Raw genomic sequence first — 22,329 nt, forward strand, 5'->3', positions numbered from 1 at the left:
TCGACAGTCATTAGGTCGACCACTATTGGTCGACATGCATTAGGTCGACAGTGTCAGTAAGTTGACATGGTCATCTGGTCGACATGTACTAGGTTAACAAGTCAAAAGGTCGACATGAGATTTTTTACTTTTTTTAGTGTTGTTTTCTTCGTAAAGTGACGAATTAGTGAACGTGTCCCCTCGCATGGCTCGCTTCGCTCGCCATGCTTCGGGCAAGGTGTCTCGCTGTACTACCGCTGTGCTCGGCACAGGTTACTATTCCCAATCGTAGCCCACGTGGATCGTAAAGTATGAAAAAGTCCAAAAATTAAAGAAAAGTGAAAAACTCATGTCGACCTTTTGGACTGTCGACCTAGTACATGTCGACCTAATGACCATTTCGACCTAGTGACCCTGTCGATCTAATGCATTTCGTCCAATAGTGGTCGATGTACTGACTGTCGACCTAAGTGGTGTCGACCTAATGACTGTATTCCGAATAGAAGGGCTGTTTAACATAACTACAGCAAAGATATAGGATGACACAGCTATATATTCTATTAGACTTGTTACTTGTTATGTATTTTAATTTTGTATTTTGTGGTCATTTTATCATACTGTGATCTACTTAATAAAAATGAATCTAAAAAAATGACATTTTATTTAGATAGGTCTTGCTTTTTGACCCTAAATACAGTACTTCCTATACAACGTCAATGTATCAATGTACTCCAACAAGTCTTTATAGGTGTGGATCATTAGATCGACAGAGTCTAGGTCGACAATGTTTAGGTCGACCACTATATGTCAACAGTCACTAGGTCAACAGGGTTTCTAGGTCGACATGTGCTAGGTCGACAGGTCAAAAGGTCGACATGAGGTGTTGTTGTTTTTGTGTCGTTTTCTTCGTAGAGTGACCGGGAACCCCAATTAGTGCACCCTGTTCGCTCGCCATGCTTCGGGCAAGGTGCCTCGCTACGCTCGGCACAGATTACCGTTCCAATTTTAGTCCACGTGGATCGTTAAGTATGAAAATGTTCAAAAGAAGGAAAACATTTTTAAAAACTCATGTCGACCTTTTGACCTGTCGACCTAGAAACCCTGTTGACCTTCTAACCCTGTTGACCTAGTGACTATCGACCTATAGTGGTCGACCTAAACATTGTCAACCTAGACACCGTCGATCTTCAGACCGGATCCCGTCTTCATATAGAATGAATTAAATAAGGAAAATCCTGTAACAGAAAAACTGCCAGCAATATTTTCATAACAGGAAATAATCTGTTTGATAAACAACATGATACAAATTGTATGAAATAAAATTATATGATATAATAATAGTAATGCAGTTTCCAAGTAATAGGCAATCCAGTTCGAAAAGTGAGGACCAAAATATATTAATATAGCGATAAATAACATTTTATAAAACATTGATTGGGCCTCATTTACATATGGTGTACAGTATTAAGGAATCAATTAATAGAGCAGACATTATAACTGTAATTGATACTATCAGAGAAGGTCAGGGGAATAGTATAGAAATAGAAAACGTATTAATGAAAAAATGCTTTTCAGACTGGCAACACATAAAATAGGCAATTATACAGAATATCATTTAGACCACGGCAGTTTACATTTAAATTAATCCATATTGTTGAAGAAAGATGGTATCAGAATCCTGATGGATCCAGTTGAAAATGACATTGCATTATTAGCTTAATATCTTAAAAATTCACATCAGGAAATATGTTTGGCTTCCCAATGTTCTCTTGTATGAGATCTCAAATTTCAATCTATTTTGTACTGATATTTACAGTACTCAAGTAGGAAACCAGAAGACAAACTTGGATCTACTGTTTTACCAAAATACTGTACATAGAAATTACAATAAAACACAAAATTAATCTAAAATTCAAACACACAGCACTTGGGGAATAGACAAAAAAAAAAAAATCAGAGAGAGAAATCTTTTAGATCCATCACGATGACAGTCCTGGCTAATTTACAATAGGAGTTCAAAAATAAATATTTGAGATCCTTGGTGCGAAAATCACAGTTTTGTTATCTGAAACGTGCTGAACTTGATTATGTATACACCCCATACTATTTATAACTTGATGTCATAGCAAGTAAAACTAAGGATATTACTTTAAAGGCCCACAGATAAAAAAGTAAATAAAATAATTGCAATTGAGAAAATGGTTCTGAAAGACTCCAAGCTAACACCACCAACTGGAAGTCATGGCCATGGTTCCAAAATCTCAAAAGTAAAGAGACTTACTTAATTTTCAGAGTAACTAAAGTAATTGCAAATTAGGTGGTCGTTAGATAAAGCCTGGATAATTCCTGATTCATCTCCCTTTACTCTCACCCTATTATTCTATTTTCTTCTATATCTACCTTTTCTTTTTGCCCTCTGTATCCCTTCTATAGGCACATTTCTATAGGAACGAAGCATTTGGCTACCTCATTACTAATGTATTACTATTAACAGATTGCCACATTTTTTACTTTGTTATTTTATCGAAAAATGACTTGTACTTGTTTCAGTGAATATGAAGTGTATGAAATATACATTAATAATTGTACTTACTCTTCTTTTAAGTGGTCCCAATCGCGCAGTCTTTGCATCTTGCGCTTTGTAAGTCAGCCACAGAGCACTGTCTACGTGCTGGATAAAGCAAATTGAATCTCCATACTTAATCTCTGCCGCTCCCATTCCATCAATGTCTCGCTTTGGTCCAGAGTCCAATTTTTCCTACATTAAAAACAAGTCAAGTGAAAATATCCAGAAAGTGTAAGATTTTCCTTTATTTGATTATTATCATTTTCTACTATTATTGCTAAAAAAAGACACTTAAGTATTTTTAATCTATCAATATGTTCTATAATTTTCTACTTGTATTGATAAACAAAAAGTACATTGAATGCATATTCAAAGCCTACCCGTGTGATTCTGGAATTCTTTTGTTGGGATAATTACAGCCCCAGTGACACTTACTTTACAGAAATCAGTAGTCTATGACTCATGTCACATTCTGCTAAAGAAGGTCAGCAAGCATAATGCTCTTTTAGTGGAGCATGTTAATTATAGCAAGCTAAACTCAACAAACTTACCATGTTTACTCGTAACTGCAAGATGCCTGCTGTGTGTAAACAAAATTAAGATGGAGAGGTGGTTTCAGTGTCTAAATGTGACATTTAGAACCCAGCTTGCTTTGAAAAGATTTTTTTCCACATGGAGAACATCCCTATCTTCATTAGAAATCGGAAAGAGAAACCTGTGAGCCAGTGCCTCAAGTTCTGACCCCCTTTCGCCAGTAGATAATATAACCAGAAAGAATACGATCTATCATGTTATGAATTTGAGATCCTTACAAGACTAAATTCAAGTACCAACAGAGCACTGAATGGTGGTCTCAATTGTGACACACACTGTAGAGAAGTCCGCACACCCAGTAAGAGTGCTAGCCTTCTTTGAAACAAAACAGAGACTTCAGAAATCTAAAGCTTTAGGGAACTCAACTTCAATCCATTATCCTAGGAATAGTAGGAAAAGGGCCAGAAGTAGTTGGACACTTTCTATTCTCACAAGAAACTGAGGAACAGTATTTCAGACCACATTTTTTTGCTCTATCTAGCCAGTTCTCTGGGCTTTGAGCACGGTTTTCAATCACACTCTTGGATAACCTTTTCATCTTATGAACAACGGCTTCAACCAACACATTGTTAAAACCAATCACACTATACCCTGACACAATATTTCTCGAGTTGGCAGATCCCAAATTAGACACCACAACAGACCCACCAACATCTTGAAAAGGCCTGTGGGCAATAAACATGATCTTGACCAGTGTGATGCTAAAAATGTCACCTGGATTCCTTCTCTTATTTTCTTGGGAACCTGTGGCAACAATATGTACCACCCTGTGGTTCAGTCAGGTCACCAACATATCAATATCTGGCTTGTCACATCTGTTCACAATTTGGTGATGGGAAATGGAGTAATGCAGTGCCAGGTCACTTTAACACCTCGGGTAGGCCCCTGTCACTGCCTACATGATGTCATGTGAGCTGCAAGGAGGCAGTTGGGACTAAGCAGCTCCCAGGGTAACCAGGCATCCCCAGAGTAGCAACCATGCCATTGCATCGACCTTGCACCCTGAAAGGTGGCACCAATTGAACCACTCTCAGAAGGGCCCTGTGGCTGAGAGACCGTTATCTTATCATGGGTGCAAGATGTTTCTGTTGATATCACAAGTGACCCAGTTCTCCACCACATATACACAGAACCAGATGATAGAGAAAACAAATACAGTATATACAAAAAGGAAAGTAAACCTAGAAAGGGCAAGCACAGAAGTCAGCAGAAGTAAAAGCCTGAAGATTCACAGTAATCCAGTTCAAACAACTTTACCAGCTATAGAAAAACGTTCCTGCTGCTGGGAATTTAGTAAGGTACGTACGGTCGGCGGCCGACTGTACACACTGAGCGATATAACCGCTCATATCGCTCAGTGACGTCACGCCTCTGCCAGCCCTGCATGCAGGTCGTGGACTACAGTCCAGATCCTGCATGCATGCACTGTCGACAGCGACGACCCGCGGGGCCTCGCATCGGTCGTCGGTGGCGGGCATACACACTTGGCGATAAAATGAGCGACGTCGCTCAGGGAGGGGGAAAATGAGCGACGTTGCTCATTTTATCGGCAAGTGTGTATGGACCCTATAGGCAGTTTGCCAGATTTTTGTGGGGTTCAGGGAAGAAAACTAAAATAGGAGATTTTATTTTATTTAAAATGTTTTAATGGACGCTTTACAGCACTTGGGTTCAACATTCCCATAATTTTAATATTTTATACTGTGCTCTAGAGCAAAGATGCTTCCTTCTTCCAACTAAATCTGTCCATACATTCTCCAACCACCTCTCTACAGCACAACATGGTTTGCCAATGTGAATACAGGCACTACAGTACTGAGAACACATAATTCACTTCATGAACCCTTATATCCTGCATTTACTTTAGCATGGCTGGGCATGTATAAATTACATTTGAAAGCTTCCAATAGTGGTATAGTACTTGTAAAGTCATCTTCATAAATTACAAGAAAAAAATCCTCTTATGGCGCTGCACTATGGAGCAGCAAGAGACGGTACCTTATAGGTCACCAACATATTTGGTAGAATGCAAAGAAAGGTACAATCTTACTTTGCGTTCCAAATGTCCGAAAGTGTCCAATAGACCTCACAATGGCGTCAGATGGTATTTAAGCCAACATGAAAAAGAAAAGAACATAGACATGGTGTAATACCTGTAAAAAGATAAAGAGTCTCCTGTATAATAGAGTGTGTTTTATGGGGTGTAATCAGCTGAAATCCATATATGTGAACCCACGGCATATTAAAACCCGGGTTACATCTGGTCAGCGTTATTCCATCATTTCATCTACAGTATATGGTATGGCTGTTTTTTTACACCCTATTTTTAATGAATTTTTACTCTAAATAAATGAGTTGCGGTTCCTAATACAGTCCCTGTTTGGCTTCATATATGTTATGAGAGACATCGGTCCTTTCCATATATACAGTGAAGATTGATCAATGGCCTAAAGAACCGTTTATGTGCTTCACATCCCCCTGTTACCAGTAAGCATACATGTATGGACCTGTTGGTGTATCTGCTTATCAACCATTTCGGGTGTCTGCTTAAACGGAGGTGGATTCTGGTAACCTGTCGGGACTATTTGCACTACCATCTGTTTTTCTGTACACCAAGAGGAACTTTATCTGTTTTACAGTATTACACCATGTTATGTTCTTTTCTTTTTTTCATGTTGGCTTAAATACCATCTGACCTCCATTGTGAGGACTACGGGAACTTTTGGACATTTGGAGCGCGAGAGTGAGATTGTACCTCATCTTCGTAAATGTCCATTTGCACAAGCAGATCATGCTCATTAAAACTTATATACAGAAATTACATATTTTCACTGCTTGTTACTGCTAAGTGTATGACAGAACACCACTCACCTTGGATGCTCTGAAGCAGAAAGCTGATGACTTGGTGTCCGACTTTGTTCGGTCTTGTAGCACTAATCCTTGGTCCTCTGTCAGTGCCAAGTACTGCCCAGTTGTAATATGGCGAAGGCGGAATGTCTGCCCCCATCGGATGTGACTTCCACTCCAGCTGCTCAATAGAAAGGTTCATTTATATTGAGTTCCCTTCTTAGGTGACACAGTAATGTGTATGAATAATGAGGACATTCTAATTAGAGATTACCTTATTCTGAGGGGCTCCACTCTCCATAATGACCTAGCACGAACACCTGCTCCACCTGCTTCATAATTAACTTTCCTAGAAAGAAAAACACAAGAATAACAAATATTTTAGATTAGGTTCCGTTGTACATGGCCCCGATTACTATTGTGCATCTGTGCTACTAACTTTTTTAACATCCTATATATATATATAATATTATAATACCCTCTGGGTATTGTTTATGTTGTACAGACACATTGCAACAGTAGTAAACTAGTGTACACAAAAAAAACCCAAGTAGACTAAAACACACTGACCCCTTTGAGTACATGCACGGTTTTACACACTGTATTTCCTGGCTCATAGCATAGTGCTGATACACTCTATAATTAAATACAGCATGCCAGTATTGAGTAGACAGAGAGAGACACACACTGCAATCATGTGCCACACTAGCCTTAAGCAGATCGCTTACAAATAACTATGACTATATAATTATACTTTATTTGGCAAAGGAGGTCTCAACTGATTACTCTTGCTCTACGAGCTATGGAATATTTATAGAGACTTCTCTATAATTGCTCCATCTCCTCTCATCTCACCTGTGCTGGACCTCTGATGGATCAGTAGACGGAATTGTCACAACATTCATCATGACCATGGAAAAAACCGGACCACATGTCCGCCAAGGAGATACCCTGAAATAAGATGATGAGTATGTGGAATTACTTCTGTTCACTACAAACAATGCATTCATACCCAGATTTCAGTAGCTCCATCAGTAAATGAAACTCAAATATTACTTTTATTTATCTAATATTTCAAAATGAGGTACAAGAACATTATAACCATTTCCAGTGAGCTACAAATTCAGACATACACCTTGAAATCCTTCATCCCTGGGGAAAAGCCAGGACTATCAAACCGTCAAATTCCTGGGTCACAGTCTGACCTTGGTAAAGAGCAGGGTCATAGTCGTGAGAAGTGGGGGGGGGGGGAGCAGTTACTAATTTAATTACCAGGCATCCTGAGTATACTTACCTTGTTCTGGGAAATGAGCTCTCCTCCCTCTCAGCATGTCTCTCCTAGCAGAGGCAACTTCAGGAGAATGGCACTGACAATGAAAATCAAAAACTCTTTGCTCCCCAGTGCAAATATACTTCTTCACGGGATCCGGTCAAGATCCCAGTGGTCTGGATTCCGGGGAAGGGGGGGGGGGGGGGTGTTGGGAGATAAGGTATAGTAGGTTTAGGCTGCGGGGGGAAGGTTGGGGATAGGTTGCAGCCTGGGGGGGTTAGGGTTGGGCAAACCCCTCGGAGGGTTAGGGTTAGGCTGCAGGGGGGGGGGGGGGGGGAGTAGTTAGATTAAGGCTGCAGGAAGGGGGTGGGGTGAGGCTCAGACGCCACCACAGAGGATTAGGGCAGGGCTGCGCGGGGGGGGGGGGGTTAGGTTTAGGCTGCACAGAGGAAGGGTTAGGGGGCCATGTGGGGGAGATAAGTATACTTACCAGCATCCTGACTGCTGACATTCCCTACCGAACCCCATCTTCCCAAATATCACTGGGGGGATAGTGCTGGCAGAGGAGGGACCCCGCCTCCGAGATCAACCAAGGCAAGATGGCTTTCCATCCACACAATGAGTTTATTTTTTATATGTTCTTTTTTTTTATTACAGGATGAGGACATGCCGTCTATTTAGCCAACCTCACCATGCTGTACCAGGGACCCACGCTGCTCTCTATGGCCCTGTTTGCGCATAATAAAAACCCGAGTCGATCCACATTAACATGAAAAAACCCAGGCATTTGCTACATGTGTGAAAGGGGTATCACTGACTAGTTTCACAACATTCCCAGAAAGTGTTTTAACTTTTGTTAATGTGTAGTATATGAAACATTGTTGTCTGAGTAATAATAATAAGGAAAAGCTATATCAATCTGCTAAATGCTAAAAGTACTACTACACTGCTAATATAGACAAATATATTAATTTTGAACACCAAACTGCATTCTAAATATATTTATGAACAGGTTTGGACTTTGGAGTAATCAACCTGATTTATAACCTCAGTCTGTTATTTTCTATTAAATGCGATTCAGTACATTTCTTTCCTATGACAAGCTGCACCTTTAATCCCTTTATTTCCAAATAATTTGAAAGCATATTTATCAAATTTGTAGCACTTACATATCACAAAGTACCATAGTAAGGATTTCAAATTGCTTGGTTTTAGACATAACTGACATTTACTAAAGATACATTAAATGAGAACTGAATAGCCTAATACAGAAATAAATAAAGGTTACATAGATGTGGCACTTATCAATGTGCGTCATAGTTTGATCCTTAGGGCACTGAACTAAACATGATAAGGCTAAAAGCGGAGATATGTTTCTGCTGCTGTCAATTTCAATGTTAATGGTAGATCTGGTGTTTCAGGCCATTAACAGAGACTGTGGTTCACATGTACACTATGGGGGTCATTCCGAGTTGAACGCAGCTGTGCTAAATTTAGCACAGCTACGATCATTCACACTGACATGGGGGGACGCCCAGCACAGGGCTAGTCCGCCCGCATGTCAGTGCTGCAACCCCCCCCCCCCCCCCAAAGAAGTATCGCACAGCGGCGATGCCTTTGCACTTAAAGAGTAGCTCCCGACCAGCGCAGCTTTAGCGTGCTGGCCGGGAGCTACTCGCCGCTCCCCGGCCCGCAGCGGCTGCGTGTTACGTTGCGCAGCTGCCGCGGCCTGCCCCCCCAATGGTCCGGCCACGCCTGCGTTGGATGGACCTCTCCCCCTAAACGGCGGCTTAATGCCGCCGTCCAGCCCCCTCCCGCCCAGCGACCGCCTCTGCCTCAGAGGCGATCGCTAGGCAATGATGGCTGCCATGCGCCGGCGCAGTACCGACCCGATCGCTGCGACAAACTGCAGCGAGCGATCGGGTCAGAATGACCCCCTATGTGCCTTAGAACCAAATAATAGAAATACGGTATTTAATCAGAACTTTATCTAGGGAGTTCCAACGCAAGGATGAGAACGGATAAAGATATGTGGTTTTATTACTTACTAACATAATTAAATAAATAAAAAAAAACCTGAATGGCCGGAGGGTTTATCCTCTCTTCCTAAGTAAGTCAAATAGTGTAAGCATCGGGCAAAACCACAGTGCCTACCTTATCAACAGATACATGTACTTGATCACTCCAATAATAGTGTGGCACTCTGTGACATGGAAGAATTACTGTAGTAAAAGTACAACACAACATAAAGCCAAAACGTTGGAATCTGTGACCATGTTGTACAAATGAGCATTCACAGTGGCACAGTTTACTTCTGTGACTGCTTATTATATATATGAGTGCAGATATATACAGGCTTGAACTGGTCCACAGTCATACAGGGGAAACCACCGGTGGGCCCCACTGTCTGGAGGCCCCTCCTCCTCTAGGGATCAGGTTCTAGACTGTGCAGTTGGAATTATACATTATACATATGTTACCTTATACTGGATTATGGTGTATTTTCTACAGTGCATTGCGGTAATTAATCTGGTACATTATCAGGCATGCAGCAGCTGAATTTACTGTATATATTTATGAAGGGGCCCAGTCGTTGCACTCTCCAGTGGTTAGTCAAATCAATAAGGTGGCAGGCTACACCCCCTCTGCAGACTGGCCACACCCCTAAAAATGGGCCCCTACCACTTCATTCCGCCCCCCCCCCCCCCCAGTAGGCCATACATGCCCCAGTCCGACACTGGAATGTGTGTGTATATAATTATAAATAGAAGGCACTCAATTGGGACTTATTCAAGTTTTTCTTAAGTAAAGGCTCAGCAGCAATGCTTTGGAGAAACTAACTCCTTTATCAAGAAAAGGTGCCTTCTATTTGTATCTTTTGAGCGGGATCTACAGTTATTAGATAGACCATCAGGTAAAAGGTCATCAGATTCAAAAGGTCTACATGGAAATGGTTGATAAACCAAAAAGTCAACACAAAAAAGTGACCAGTGGTTAGTCAAATCAATAAGGTGGCAGGCTACACCCCCTCTGCAGACTGGCCACACCCCTAAAAATGTGCCCCTAACACTGCATTTCCCCCCCCCCCAGTAGGCCATACATGCCCCAGTCCGACACTGGAATGTGTGTGTATATATAAATAGAAGGCACTCAATTGGGACTTATTCAAGTTTTTCTTAAGTAAAGGCTCAGCAGCAATGCTTTGGAGATACTAACTATCTTTTGAGCGGTCACTCCCTTGGGGTGTGGTATAGAAGATCTACAGTTATTAGATAGACCATCAGGTAAAAGGTCATCAGATTCAAAAGGTCTACATGGAAATGGTTGACAAACAAAAAAGTCAACACAAGTTTTTTGTATGTTTCTTTGTGTCATTTTGTATGTTTCATCAACTGTGACCCCAATTAGTGGTAACATAGACACTCGCCATGCGCTACCGCTGTGCTTGGCACGATTACTGTTCCCAATGGATGGTAAACCAAGTAAAAGTTAAAAAAAATATGTGGGAAAAAAAAACTTGTGTCGACCATTTGCACCTATCACCCTTTTGACCCTGTTGACCATATGGTGTCGACCTACTGACTGTCTATCTAGAGAGTGTCTATGCTAAGTCTGGATGCCATTCCCTTGTGTTGTGAAATAATTGTTGTGCATAGTCATACACATATTCTTTCTTTTGGATGTATTTTAGAATAAATAATTTTGTTTCCCATTTATTATAAATGGGAAATAAAGTGTGTATTTTCTATTTAAAAGTGTAATAAGATTGTAAATATAATCTGGACATTTTATTTTACTTTTTTCCCCCACTTTCTATATAAATTTTTCTTTAATTCAACTTTTTTTTACAATTTGGAAGTCCCTGAGATGTTTTGGTGGTTCTCCCATTTTGCCAGCACTAAATGATGTAAGGTATACTGGACATATTTTAGCAGTTTTTATTAGCTCTCATTTTAGAATATTAGAATGCTAACATGTATGAGATGAGCTGTATGGATTACTGGATTCACATGAGGCGGGTAGGACCAGTGATGTCACAGCAGCTAAAATGACTGCATTCCCAGCTTTTAGACCCTTATCAAGTATGTAGGTGGAGCTTAAGCTGTCTGTAGTGAAGGGTGTAGATAATATTTTAATATTATCTGCACTATCTATCATTTTTTACTGAAGGGTGTGGGTAATATTTTAACACAGCTGTAATGTCAGGTTAAAATTGAACTTGCTTGTACTGACCTTCAAGTTTCATATAAAAGTATTCATTTTAGGATTTATTGGTCCTTTAATTAAACATTAGAGATAATGGTGGTCATTCCGAGTTGATCGCTCGCTAGCAGTTTTTAGCAGCTGTGCAAACGCTATGCCGCCTCCCACTGGGAGTGTATTTTAGCTTGGCAGAAGTGCGAACGAAAGGATCGCAGAGTGGCTACGAAATAATTTTGTGCAGGTTCAGAGTAGCTTTCAGACCTACTCAGCGCTTGTGATCACTTCAGACTATTCAGTTCCTGTTTTGACATCACGAACACGCCCTGCGTTCGCCCAGCCACCGCCTGCATTTTTTCTGGCACGCCTGCGTTTTTCAAAACACTCCTGAAAACGGTCAGTTGCCACCCAGAAATGCCCTCTTCCTGTCAATCACTCTACGGCCAGCAGTGCGACTGAAAAGCTTTGCTAGACCTTGTGTGAAACTACATCGTTCGTTGTAATAGTACAACACGCGTGCGCATTGCACCGCATGCGCAGAAATTCTGATTTTTTTGCCTGATTGCGCAGCAAACGAAAGCAGCTAGCGATCAACTCAGAATGACCCCAATATGACAGAAGTGATAAATTTGACAGTTTCAGTATAGAATAATTATTTTATCATTCACAAAGAATTTAAATTTTTTTGTATGGACATAAAATGACAAACATTCTACATGGAAAAGGAAGCCCGTGTAACTTGAAATACAGTATCTTTATAACTGGTTGGTTATACAATATGTAATTTATAAAATATTAACTGTGTTGTGATTTTATCAAACAAAAATTATAATCCCTAGTACATTATATAAAGAATAAAAAGCCTTAACCAAAATAACTATATTATTATAGAAATAGATTATTTGTCCTGATTGTTCTTTTCTTTCTTGAATCAAGCTTTTTAAACACCATATTTTAAAACAAATGTGTAAGAAACAAGTGTGTCAGCATATTCTATATAATAAAAGGCTAACGCTGCACCTCACTTCTAAGGAGGGGATTCAAGTGGTTTGCGTGCCGGTGGTCACTAGATGGTGCCTGACAGAGCAATTTAAGTGTTGCTTCATTCGGGCACACACCGCCGCCAGCACTGACAATACTGTTACGTTCCATGATTTTGAAGGGCTGGTAACTAGCGAGTCATATTGAGACTAGCATTAACATATCAATACGTATAAAAATAAGTTGCAATAAATACATTACTCAAACCTATTATATCATGAATCAAAGAGAAATCGTTTGCAGACACAATGAAAATATTTAGTATAAATAAAAATGCATTCAACTGTTACAAGTAAAGTTGCAGTAGAATTAAGGGGCCCATATATCAGACGATTATCGGGGCAATGTCCGCTCTGCCGATGCCTGGGTCAGGGGATCGTGGAAAGCCAACATGTTGAAATCCTCATTTTGCCGACTCAGACCAAAAAATTATACGGATCAGCAAGTCAGGGATTTTTAATATGCTGGGGTTTTTTTGCTGATCCCCTGTCGGATCGCCGTATTGGCAGAATGGGAAATCGGCCATAGATGCACTGTACTAGCGCTACTCATGTAACAAACACACGCATAACATCTTTAAGTACCAATAGTTTCTAAGATTTTAAAGTCGGATCTCTCCGTGTGTACCCCCCTTAAGGCAAATATTGTGTTTGTCTGTCTAGACATCAATGATTCACACGTCCATAGAATAAAGTGAAAGCCATACCAACACAATTTAGGGTACATAAGGAAACCCACCTTCCTCCACACTGCTCCCAGAGCACGTAGGATGGACGTTCCAGAGGGTCTGCATAAAAGAGGCATCTACCTGGATATTGCCCATTCCATTGGATATGGAGAGATGCTGCCAGACAAAATAAAGAAATCTGACACGTGGAAATATATGTGATGCAAGTATACTTTTATACAGAGTAAACAAGCTCTGCTGCACAATATACGCAGCAAGTCAAATCTATGGCACAATATCTTCATTTATTTTATTCTTTTTTTGTTGCTAATCTTTTTTTAGGTGCTGATTTTAGTGAAATGCAGCATTTTAGTAATGTTCCTTTTTAAATGATGTGCTACAAAGTACACTCCTAAGTGGCCGCTGCAATTTACAATTTGATAACACTATACAGTATATCAGTATAATAAAATCGATATGTCTGCAAACAGGTAAATGTGCGCACGATTCATTACTACTGGAAAGCTGCTGAAATAATATGCCACTACAATAATTCATAAATATTTACAAATAATTAGCTTTCATGGTTAATTACCATTATAACAAGACAGGGCGTGCAGTCATTACTGACCATCGGTATATTTACTGTGGCTATGCCGAAAGCATACTTGCAGGTGGCTGCAACTCACAGGCTATTACATTTGCCCCTATAGCTCTTTAGTGGAACTAGAGTGCAGCATACTGCGGCCATATAGTGAGCGGAGTTTCACCATTGTTAATCATGGACTGCATGTTGCATGGTAAACACACTGGAAGATACTTTTTTTATCTAATTATACTTACTAAATATCTTTCGGAGGACACACTGACCAAAATCAGATCATCCCCAATCCGAACTTTTTCTCCTTCCGATCTCTGTTTGGATGCAGGATGGATTGTCCACCAGCAAGCCTCTCCTATGACAAAAATAAAAACAACCCTCAAAATTATTTGCACAGTCCGGCGCTATGTCCCTTTTGGAATAACATATTTGAGCTCATTCAGGAAGGACTTACTTTAACTCAAGATCCTTCTTTAGCTCTTTTACATTGGTACCCTAGTTCTGTCCCTAAACCCTCCTGCTATGTTCTGAGTCACATTTTAATATCTGCAAGAGCTACCATTGCTCAACACTGGAAATATTCCCCCACCCCCACACTTTGAGAAAGTAATTTCCAAAACCCAATTTCACTTTGAAAATGGAGACCAGAGAGGCCGCATACTCCTCTGTCCCCTCTACGCCTATTATGAAGTGGCTTCCATGGCGCTTATACATCACAGAGAGTGAGGGTGAGGGTACCCCCCCCCCCCCCCCCGTTCCTCCCACCTCTTTGAGCCTTCTTTTTGACTTGAATGAATCCCCGGCTGGGGATGACAGTTGACCTATGTGAAACACTCAATGTATTTGGATGTTCTTGGATGACCTGTCCCCACTTCTCTATATATTTTTTTGCCTTATTACCCCATTCCTTTTCTGCATCCCAGCTTAATCTGTATATTCTTAATAAAGATTTAATGTTGAAAAAAAAATATTTGCACAGTTCTAATATTCTATCCCAGTGGTTCTCAAACTCGGTCCTCAGGACCCCACACGGTTCATGTTTTCCATGTCACCCAGCAGGTGCACTGTGTATCACCAACTGCCACATTTTAAAAATCTACAGGTGACCTGCAAAACATGAACCGTGTGGGGTCCTGAGGACCGAGTTTGAGAACCTGTGTTCTATCCTAACACAAGGCAGGTAAATCCTGCCCACACATACATAACAATTTCCAGAAACAATTTGATCATCTCCTCATCATTAAATGTTTTCCATTTGTACAGCTTACAAAATGCTAGAAGGACAGATGGGCAACCATGACCCTGATGACTGAACATACTGTACTCGTGTCCTCATACATTGTGGCTTCAAACGCCAAACAGCCCCTCTCAGTGAGCCCAAGGTCCTGGGCAACTTGGCAGCACAGGGCGTCTTTATCGCTCAAAATGTGTATTTTATTGGTACAAATCAAATAACTGGAAGTGACTAAACTACTCTGCTAGATTCACTGATCAATCTGATGTGCGATATTCTATATGCAAATAAGTCTGCCTCGGCTGCTTTTTCTCATTCCAAGTTCCGTTGCGCTTCATCAACCACTTTATACATGTTTAAAACTAAGTCATATGTGGTTAAAATCACAGGCCAGAGTCTGTGGTACACTGAGTGGTGTTTTGCTGCATCAGCGATGTGAATATGATGCAACATTTCTAGAAACAGGTGGTGTAATACACATCTAATGCTGGGTGCACACTAGACGATGTTCTGTATGATATACTCAATTCCGACATTTTGGAATGACATCGTTCATATCGTCCAGTGTGTATGCACTAGATCGTCGACAATGTGTTCTCCCACTGATTGTCAGTGACATCCCCTGTCGTCCATACAAGCAGGTCAATCTGGGGATGTCGTTGAGGATACCATCCTGCTTAATGCATCATGGCCCCTGCCCCCCCCCCCCCCCCCCACCCCATTGCTCCCTACTCCCACCGTCATTCATGGTATCGACAAATGTGTATGCACTTGACGATGCCGCAAGCCCGCCGGATCCTGCTGTACACAATATTGCTGGGTAGACACTATCGTCTACTGTGTACCCAGCTTTAGAGCGGCTATGTTGCGCTGGGTGCTAGGTGTTTGAGGACATATCTGTATTTTTTTTGGACAACATTTACTTTTTTGAAGCATAAAAATTACAATAGATGCTCATGTGTGAACAAAATAATATACAAAGAAATACATCAGAGTCTATTGCAACAACAAAGAAAAATTAAAAGAAAAACAATGACAAATTCAATGCATACAAAGATACATTAGATGGAAAGCCTGGAATCATGCTAAACAGAACTAATCCACTAAAAGGAAAGAGAAGTATCCTGGAGAAAGGTACTTGTCTCATACCTCAGAGTACTGGGAAAAAAATTAAAATAGCCTCTTTAGTGGAAGTAGAAAGAACCTCTATAAAACTCTCCCATGTGGCAAAAAACAACAACAACATTTGGTATAGATCTCTTTTTGGAGAGATGCTTCCAACCAATCCATGTTAAACTTGTTGTGCTCAAACATTTCTAGGGTTGATGACTATCTCTGGATCCAGGGATGCAGAATAGTTTTGCGAGCAGCCAAAGAGATTGCCAGCAGCTATTTATTATCATCTCTAGGAACCTTAGTACTTGGAGGTAAAAGGCCAAAAATTGCCCATTCTGGAGTGAACGGGGCATAATTTATTAAATGGATATAGGCCAGATCTTCAGCCAAAATCTCATAGCAAAAGGGCAGGACCAGAAACAATTATGAAGGTCGGCTGAGGGTTGTTGACATTTAGGACAAGCAGAATCATCAAAAAATAAGATTTTACTCACCGGTAAATCTATTTCTCGTAGTCCGTAGTGGATGCTGGGGACTCCGTAAGGACCATGGGGAATAGACGGCTCCGCAGGAGACTGGGCACATCTAAAGAAAGATTTAGGACTATCTGGTGTGCACTGGCTCCTCCCCCTATGACCCTCCTCCAAGCCTCAGTTAGGAACTGTGCCCGGAAGAGCTGACACAATAAGGAAGGATTTTGAATCCCGGGTAAGACTCATACCAGCCACACCAATCACACCATATAACACGTGATAGGAACCCCGGTTAACAGTATGATAACAATTGGAGCCTCTGAAGAGATGGCTCACAACAAAACCCGGTTTTTGTAACAATAACTATGTACAAGTATTGCAGACAATCCGCACTTGGGATGGGCGCCCAGCATCCACTACGGACTACGAGAAATAGATTTACCGGTGAGTAAAATCTTATTTTCTCTGACGTCCTAGTGGATGCTGGGGACTCCGTAAGGACCATGGGGATTATACCAAAGCTCCCAAACGGGCGGGAGAGTGCGGATGACTCTGCAGCACCGAATGAGAGAACTCCAGGTCCTCCTCAGCCAGGGAATCAAATTTGTAGAATTTAGCAAACGTGTTTGCCCCTGACCAAGTAGCTGCTCGGCAAAGTTGTAAAGCCGAGACCCCTCGGGCAGCCGCCCAAGATGAGCCCACCTTCCTTGTGGAATGGGCTTTTATTGATTTAGGCTGCGGTAATCCTACTGCAGAATGCGCCAGCTGAATAGTGCTACAAATCCAGCGCGCAATAGACTGCTTAGAAGCAGGAGCACCCAGCTTGTTGGGTGCATACAGGATAAACAGCGAGTCAGTTTTTCTGACTCCAGCCGTCCTGGAAACATAAATTTTCAGGGCCCTGACTACGTCCAGCAACTTGGAATCCTCCAAGTCCCTAGTAGCCGCAGGCACCACAATAGGTTGGTTCAAGTGAAAAGCTGAGACCACCTTCGGGAGAAACTGAGGACGAGTCCTCAATTCAGCCCTATCCATCTGGAAAATCAGATAAGGGCTTTTTCAAGACAAAGCCGCCAAATCTGAAACCCGCCTGGCCGAAGCCAGGGCCAACAGTATGACCACTTTCCACGTGAGATATTTTAATTCCACAGTCTTAAGTGGTTCGAACCAATGTGATTTCAGGAATGCCAAAACCACATTGAGATCCCAAGGTGCCACTGGGGGCACAAAAGGAGACTGAATATGCAGAACTCCTTTGACAAAAGTCTGAACTTCAGGCAGTGAAGCCAGTTCTTTCTGGAAGAAAATCGACAGAGCCGAAATCTGGACCTTGATGGACCCCAATTTGAGGCCCAACGTCACCCCTGCTTGCAGGAAGTGTAGGAATCGACCCAGTTGAAATTCCTCCTTCGGGGCCTTCATGGCCTCACACCAAGCAACATATTTCCGCCAAATGTGGTAATAATGTCTTGCGGTGACATCCTTCCTGGCTTCGATCAGGGTAGGGATGACTTCCTCCGGAATACCCTTTTCCTTTAGGATCCGGTGTTCAACCGCCATGCCGTCAAACGCAGCCGCGGTAAGTCTTGGAACAGACAGGGTCCCTGCTGCAGCAGGTCTTGTCTGAGCGGCAGAGGCCAAGGGTCCTCTGCCAGCATCTCTTGAAGTTCCGGGTACCAAGCTCTTCTTGGCCAATCCGGAACCATGAGTATGGTTTTCACTCCTCGCATTCTTATTATTCTCAGCACCCTGGGTATGAGAGGTAGAGGAGGTAACACATAAACCGACTGGTACACCCACGGTGTCACTAGAGCGTCCACAGCGATCGCCTGAGGGTCCCTTGACCTGGCGCAATATCTTTTCAACTTTTTGTTGAGGCGGGACGCCATCATGTCCACCCGTGGTCATTCCCAACGGTTTACCCGCATTTGGAAAACTTCTGGAAGAAGTCCCCATTCTCCCGGGTGTAGGTCGCCCATCGGAGAATCCTTGTGGCTTCTGCCATCGCCATCCTGCTTCTTGTGCCGCCCTGTCTGTTTACATGGGCGACCGCCGTGATGTTGTTTGAATGGATCAGTACCGGCTGGTTCTGAAGCAGGGGCCTTGCTTGGCTTAGGGCATTGTAAATGGCCCTTAGCTACAGAATAATTATGTGAAGCGAAATCTCCTTGGAAATTTCTTCCCTGTGTGACTGCACCCCAGCCCCGAAGGCTGGCCTCCGTGGTCACCAGGACCCAGTCCTGTATTCCGAATCTGCGGCCCTCTAGTAGATGAGCCCTCTGCAGCCACCACAGCAGCGACACCCTGTTTCTTGCCGACAGGGTTATCCGCTGTTGTATCTGTAGATGGGACCCGGACCATTTGTCCCACAGGTCCCACTGGAACGTCCTTGCGTGGAACCTTCCGAATGGAATTATGCTTCGTACGAAGCCACCATTTTTTCCAGGACTCGTGTGCTTCCACTGGAAGAAACACTCTTTTCTGGTCTGTGTCCAGAATCATTCCCAGGAACAGAAGACGTGTCGTCGGGACCAGCTGTGACTTTGGAATATTGAGAATCCAGTCGTGCTGTTGTAGCGCTTCCCGAGAGAGTGCTACCCCTACTACCAACTGTTCTTTGGACCTCGCCTTTATCAGGAGATCGTCCAAGTACGGGATAATAAAAACTTCCTTCTTGCGAAGGAGTATCATCATTTCGGCCGTTACCTTGGTAAAGACCTTCGGTGCCGTGGACAACTCCAACGGCAGCGTCTGGAACGGATAGTGACAGTCCTGTACCACACATCTGAGGTACTCCTGGTGAGGAGGGTAAATGGGGACATGCAGGTACGCATCCTTGATGTCCAGGGAGACCCTGTAATCCCCCTCGTCCAGGCTCGTAATAACCGCCCTGAGCGATTCCATCTCGAACTTGAATCTTCTGATATAAAAGTTCATGTATTTTAATTTTAAGATGGGTCTCACTGAACCGTTCTGTTTCGGTACCACAACCATTGTGGAATAGTAACCCCTTCCTTGCTGAAGGAGGGGCACCTTGACAATCACTTGTTGTGATTATAGTGTTGAATAGCCACCAACACCGCCTCCCTGGCAGAGGGAGGTGCCGGTAAGGCAGATTTTAGGAAACGGCGGGGGGAAGAACGTCTCGAACTCCAGCCTGTACCCCTGAGATACTACTTGAAGGACCCAGGGATCCATGTGGGAGAGCCCACTGGGCGCTGAAATTTCTGAAACGGGCCCCCACCGTACCCGGGTCCGCCAGAGCAGCCCCAGCGTCATGCTGTGGACTTACCGGACGCAGGGAGGACTTCTGCTCTTGGGAACTAGCTGTGCGCTGCAGCTTTTTCCTCTACCTTTGCCTCTCGGCAGAAAGGATGAGCCTCTAGCCCTCTTGCTTTTCTGGGGCCGAAAGGACTGTACTTGATGATACGGTGCTTTCTTTTGTTGTGGGGTAGCCTGTGGCAAAAAAGTCGATTTCCCAGCAGTAGCTGTGGAAACGAGGTCTGAAAGACCATCCCCAAACAGTTTTACCCCCTTATAGGGCAAAACTTCCATGTGCCGATTCGAGTCGGCATCGCCTGACCATTGCCGAGTCCATAACCCCCGTCTGGCGGCAATGGACCTAGCGCTTATTTTTGATGCCAGCCGGCAAATATCCCTCTGTGCATCACGCATGTATAAGACCACGTCTTTTATATGCTCTATTGTCAGCAAAATATTGTCCCTATCCATAGTTATTTTCCGACAGGGAATCTGACCACGCAGCGGGAGCACTGCACATCCATGCCGAAGCAATGGCTGGTCGCAATATAATGCCCGAGTGTGTGACTATATCTTTCAGGGTAACCCCCTGCTTTTTATCAGCAGGTTCCTTCAGGGCGGCCGTATCCGGAGACGGTAGTGCCACCTTTTCTGATAAGCGTGTAAGCGCTGTATCTACCCTATGGGGTGTTTCCCAACGTGACCTATCCTCTGGCGGGAAAGGGTACGCTGCCAATAACCGTTTAGAAATTATCAATTTCTTACCGGGGGAAGACCACGCTTCCTCACACACCTCATTTAATTTCTCAGATGCAGGAAAAACTACTGGTAGTTTTCTGTCACCAAACATAATACCCTTTTATGTGGTACCTGGGGTATTATCATAAATGTGTAACACATTTTTCATTGCCTCAATCATGTAACGGGTGGACCTATTTGGAGGGTACACTAGTCTCATCGTCGTCGACACTGGAGTCGGTATCCGTGTCGACATCTGTTTCTGCCATCTGAGGTAGCGGGCGTTTTTAGAGCCCCCGATGACATTTGAGACGCTGGAACAGGCACAAGCTGAGTAGCCGGCTGTTCTGTGTCATCGACCTTTTGTGTAAGGAGTTGACACTTTCACGTAATCCTTCCATAAGTCCAACCACACCGGTGTCGATCCCGCAGGGGGTGACATCACATTTACAGGCATTCGCTCCGCCTCCACATCATTATCCTCCTCATACATGTCGACACAGCCGTACCGACACACAGCATACACACAGGGAATGCTCTGACAGAGGACAGGACCCCACAAAGCCCTTTGGGGAGACAGAGGGAGAGTATGCCAGCACACACCAGGGCGCTATATATCACAGGGATATCACATATAAAGAGTGTTTTCCCTTATAGCTGCCTATATATATTGTATACTGCGCCTAAATTGTGCCCCCCCTCTCTTTTTAACCCTTTCTGTAGTGTATTGACTGCAGGGGAGAGCCAGGGAGCTTCCCTCCAACGGAGCTGTGAGGGAAAAATGGCGCCAGTGTGCTGAAGGAGATAGCTCCGCCCCTTTTTCGCGGACTTTCTCCCGCATTTTTATGGATTCTGGCAGGGGTTAAAAAGCACCTATATAGCCTCTGGGGCTATATATGGTGCCAGTTTGCCAGCCAAGGTGTCAGAATTGCTGCTCAGGGCGCCCCCCCCCCCCCCCCAGCGCCCTGCACCCATCAGTGACCGGAGTGTGAGGTGTGCATGAGGAGCAATGGCGCACAGCTGCAGTGCTGTGCGCTACCTTGGAGAAGACAGAAGTCTTCAGCCGCCGATTTTCCGGACCACCTTCTTGCTTCTGGCTCTGTAAGGGGGGCGGCGGCGCGGCTCCGGGAACGGACGACGAGGTCGGGTCCTGTGTTCGATCCCTCTGGAGCTAATGGTGTCCAGTAGCCTAAGAAGCCCAAGCTACCACCACTTAGGTAGGTTCGCTTCTTCCTCGATGCAGTGAGCCTGTTGCCAGCAGGTCTCACTGAAAATAAAAAACCTAACAAACACTTTCTTCCTAGGAGCTCAGGAAAGCCCCTAGTGTGCATCCAGCTCAGCCGGGCACAGAAATCTAACTGAGGCTTGGAGGAGGGTCATAGGGGGAGGAGCCAGTGCACACCAGATAGTCCTAAATCTTTCTTTAGATGTGCCCAGTCTCCTGCGGAGCCGTCTATTCCCCATGGTCCTTACGGAGTCCCCAGCATCCACTAGGACGTCAGAGAAATATCCATTAGGAAACCCCTATGAGAAGAAATATACAAGTGGTGAAATATATTGAGATACATTTCAGTATATTTGGCTGTAGGAAGTGTGGTAATGGAGAACAACGATATACCGAAAAGGTCTTTTATAGATAAGGAGAAGAAATGTTCTAACCATTGGGACATGACAGTTTTGAGGGATGAGTTTCCACATAGGTTATAAGAAATTTGTAGTAAGAGGAAACAGATCCCTTAGAT

General features: G+C 43.3%; 1 protein-coding gene across 1 annotated transcript in view; it reads right to left on the reverse strand.

Moving 5' to 3' along the window:
- RYR3 (ryanodine receptor 3) overlaps positions 1 to 22,329 on the reverse strand; it is a 1,295,770-nt gene that overhangs the window by 639,901 nt on the left and 633,540 nt on the right. The window contains 8 exon segments of the mRNA XM_063948019.1: positions 2,573 to 2,737; positions 6,011 to 6,167; positions 6,261 to 6,335; positions 6,842 to 6,882; positions 6,884 to 6,907; positions 6,909 to 6,937; positions 13,236 to 13,341; positions 14,008 to 14,120. Of these exon segments, the coding sequence (XP_063804089.1) occupies positions 2,573 to 2,737; positions 6,011 to 6,167; positions 6,261 to 6,335; positions 6,842 to 6,882; positions 6,884 to 6,907; positions 6,909 to 6,937; positions 13,236 to 13,341; positions 14,008 to 14,120 (710 nt within the window).

This window comes from Pseudophryne corroboree, chromosome 12 (assembly GCF_028390025.1).
Source record: "Pseudophryne corroboree isolate aPseCor3 chromosome 12, aPseCor3.hap2, whole genome shotgun sequence".
NCBI classification, from domain to species: Eukaryota; Metazoa; Chordata; class Amphibia; order Anura; family Myobatrachidae; genus Pseudophryne; species Pseudophryne corroboree.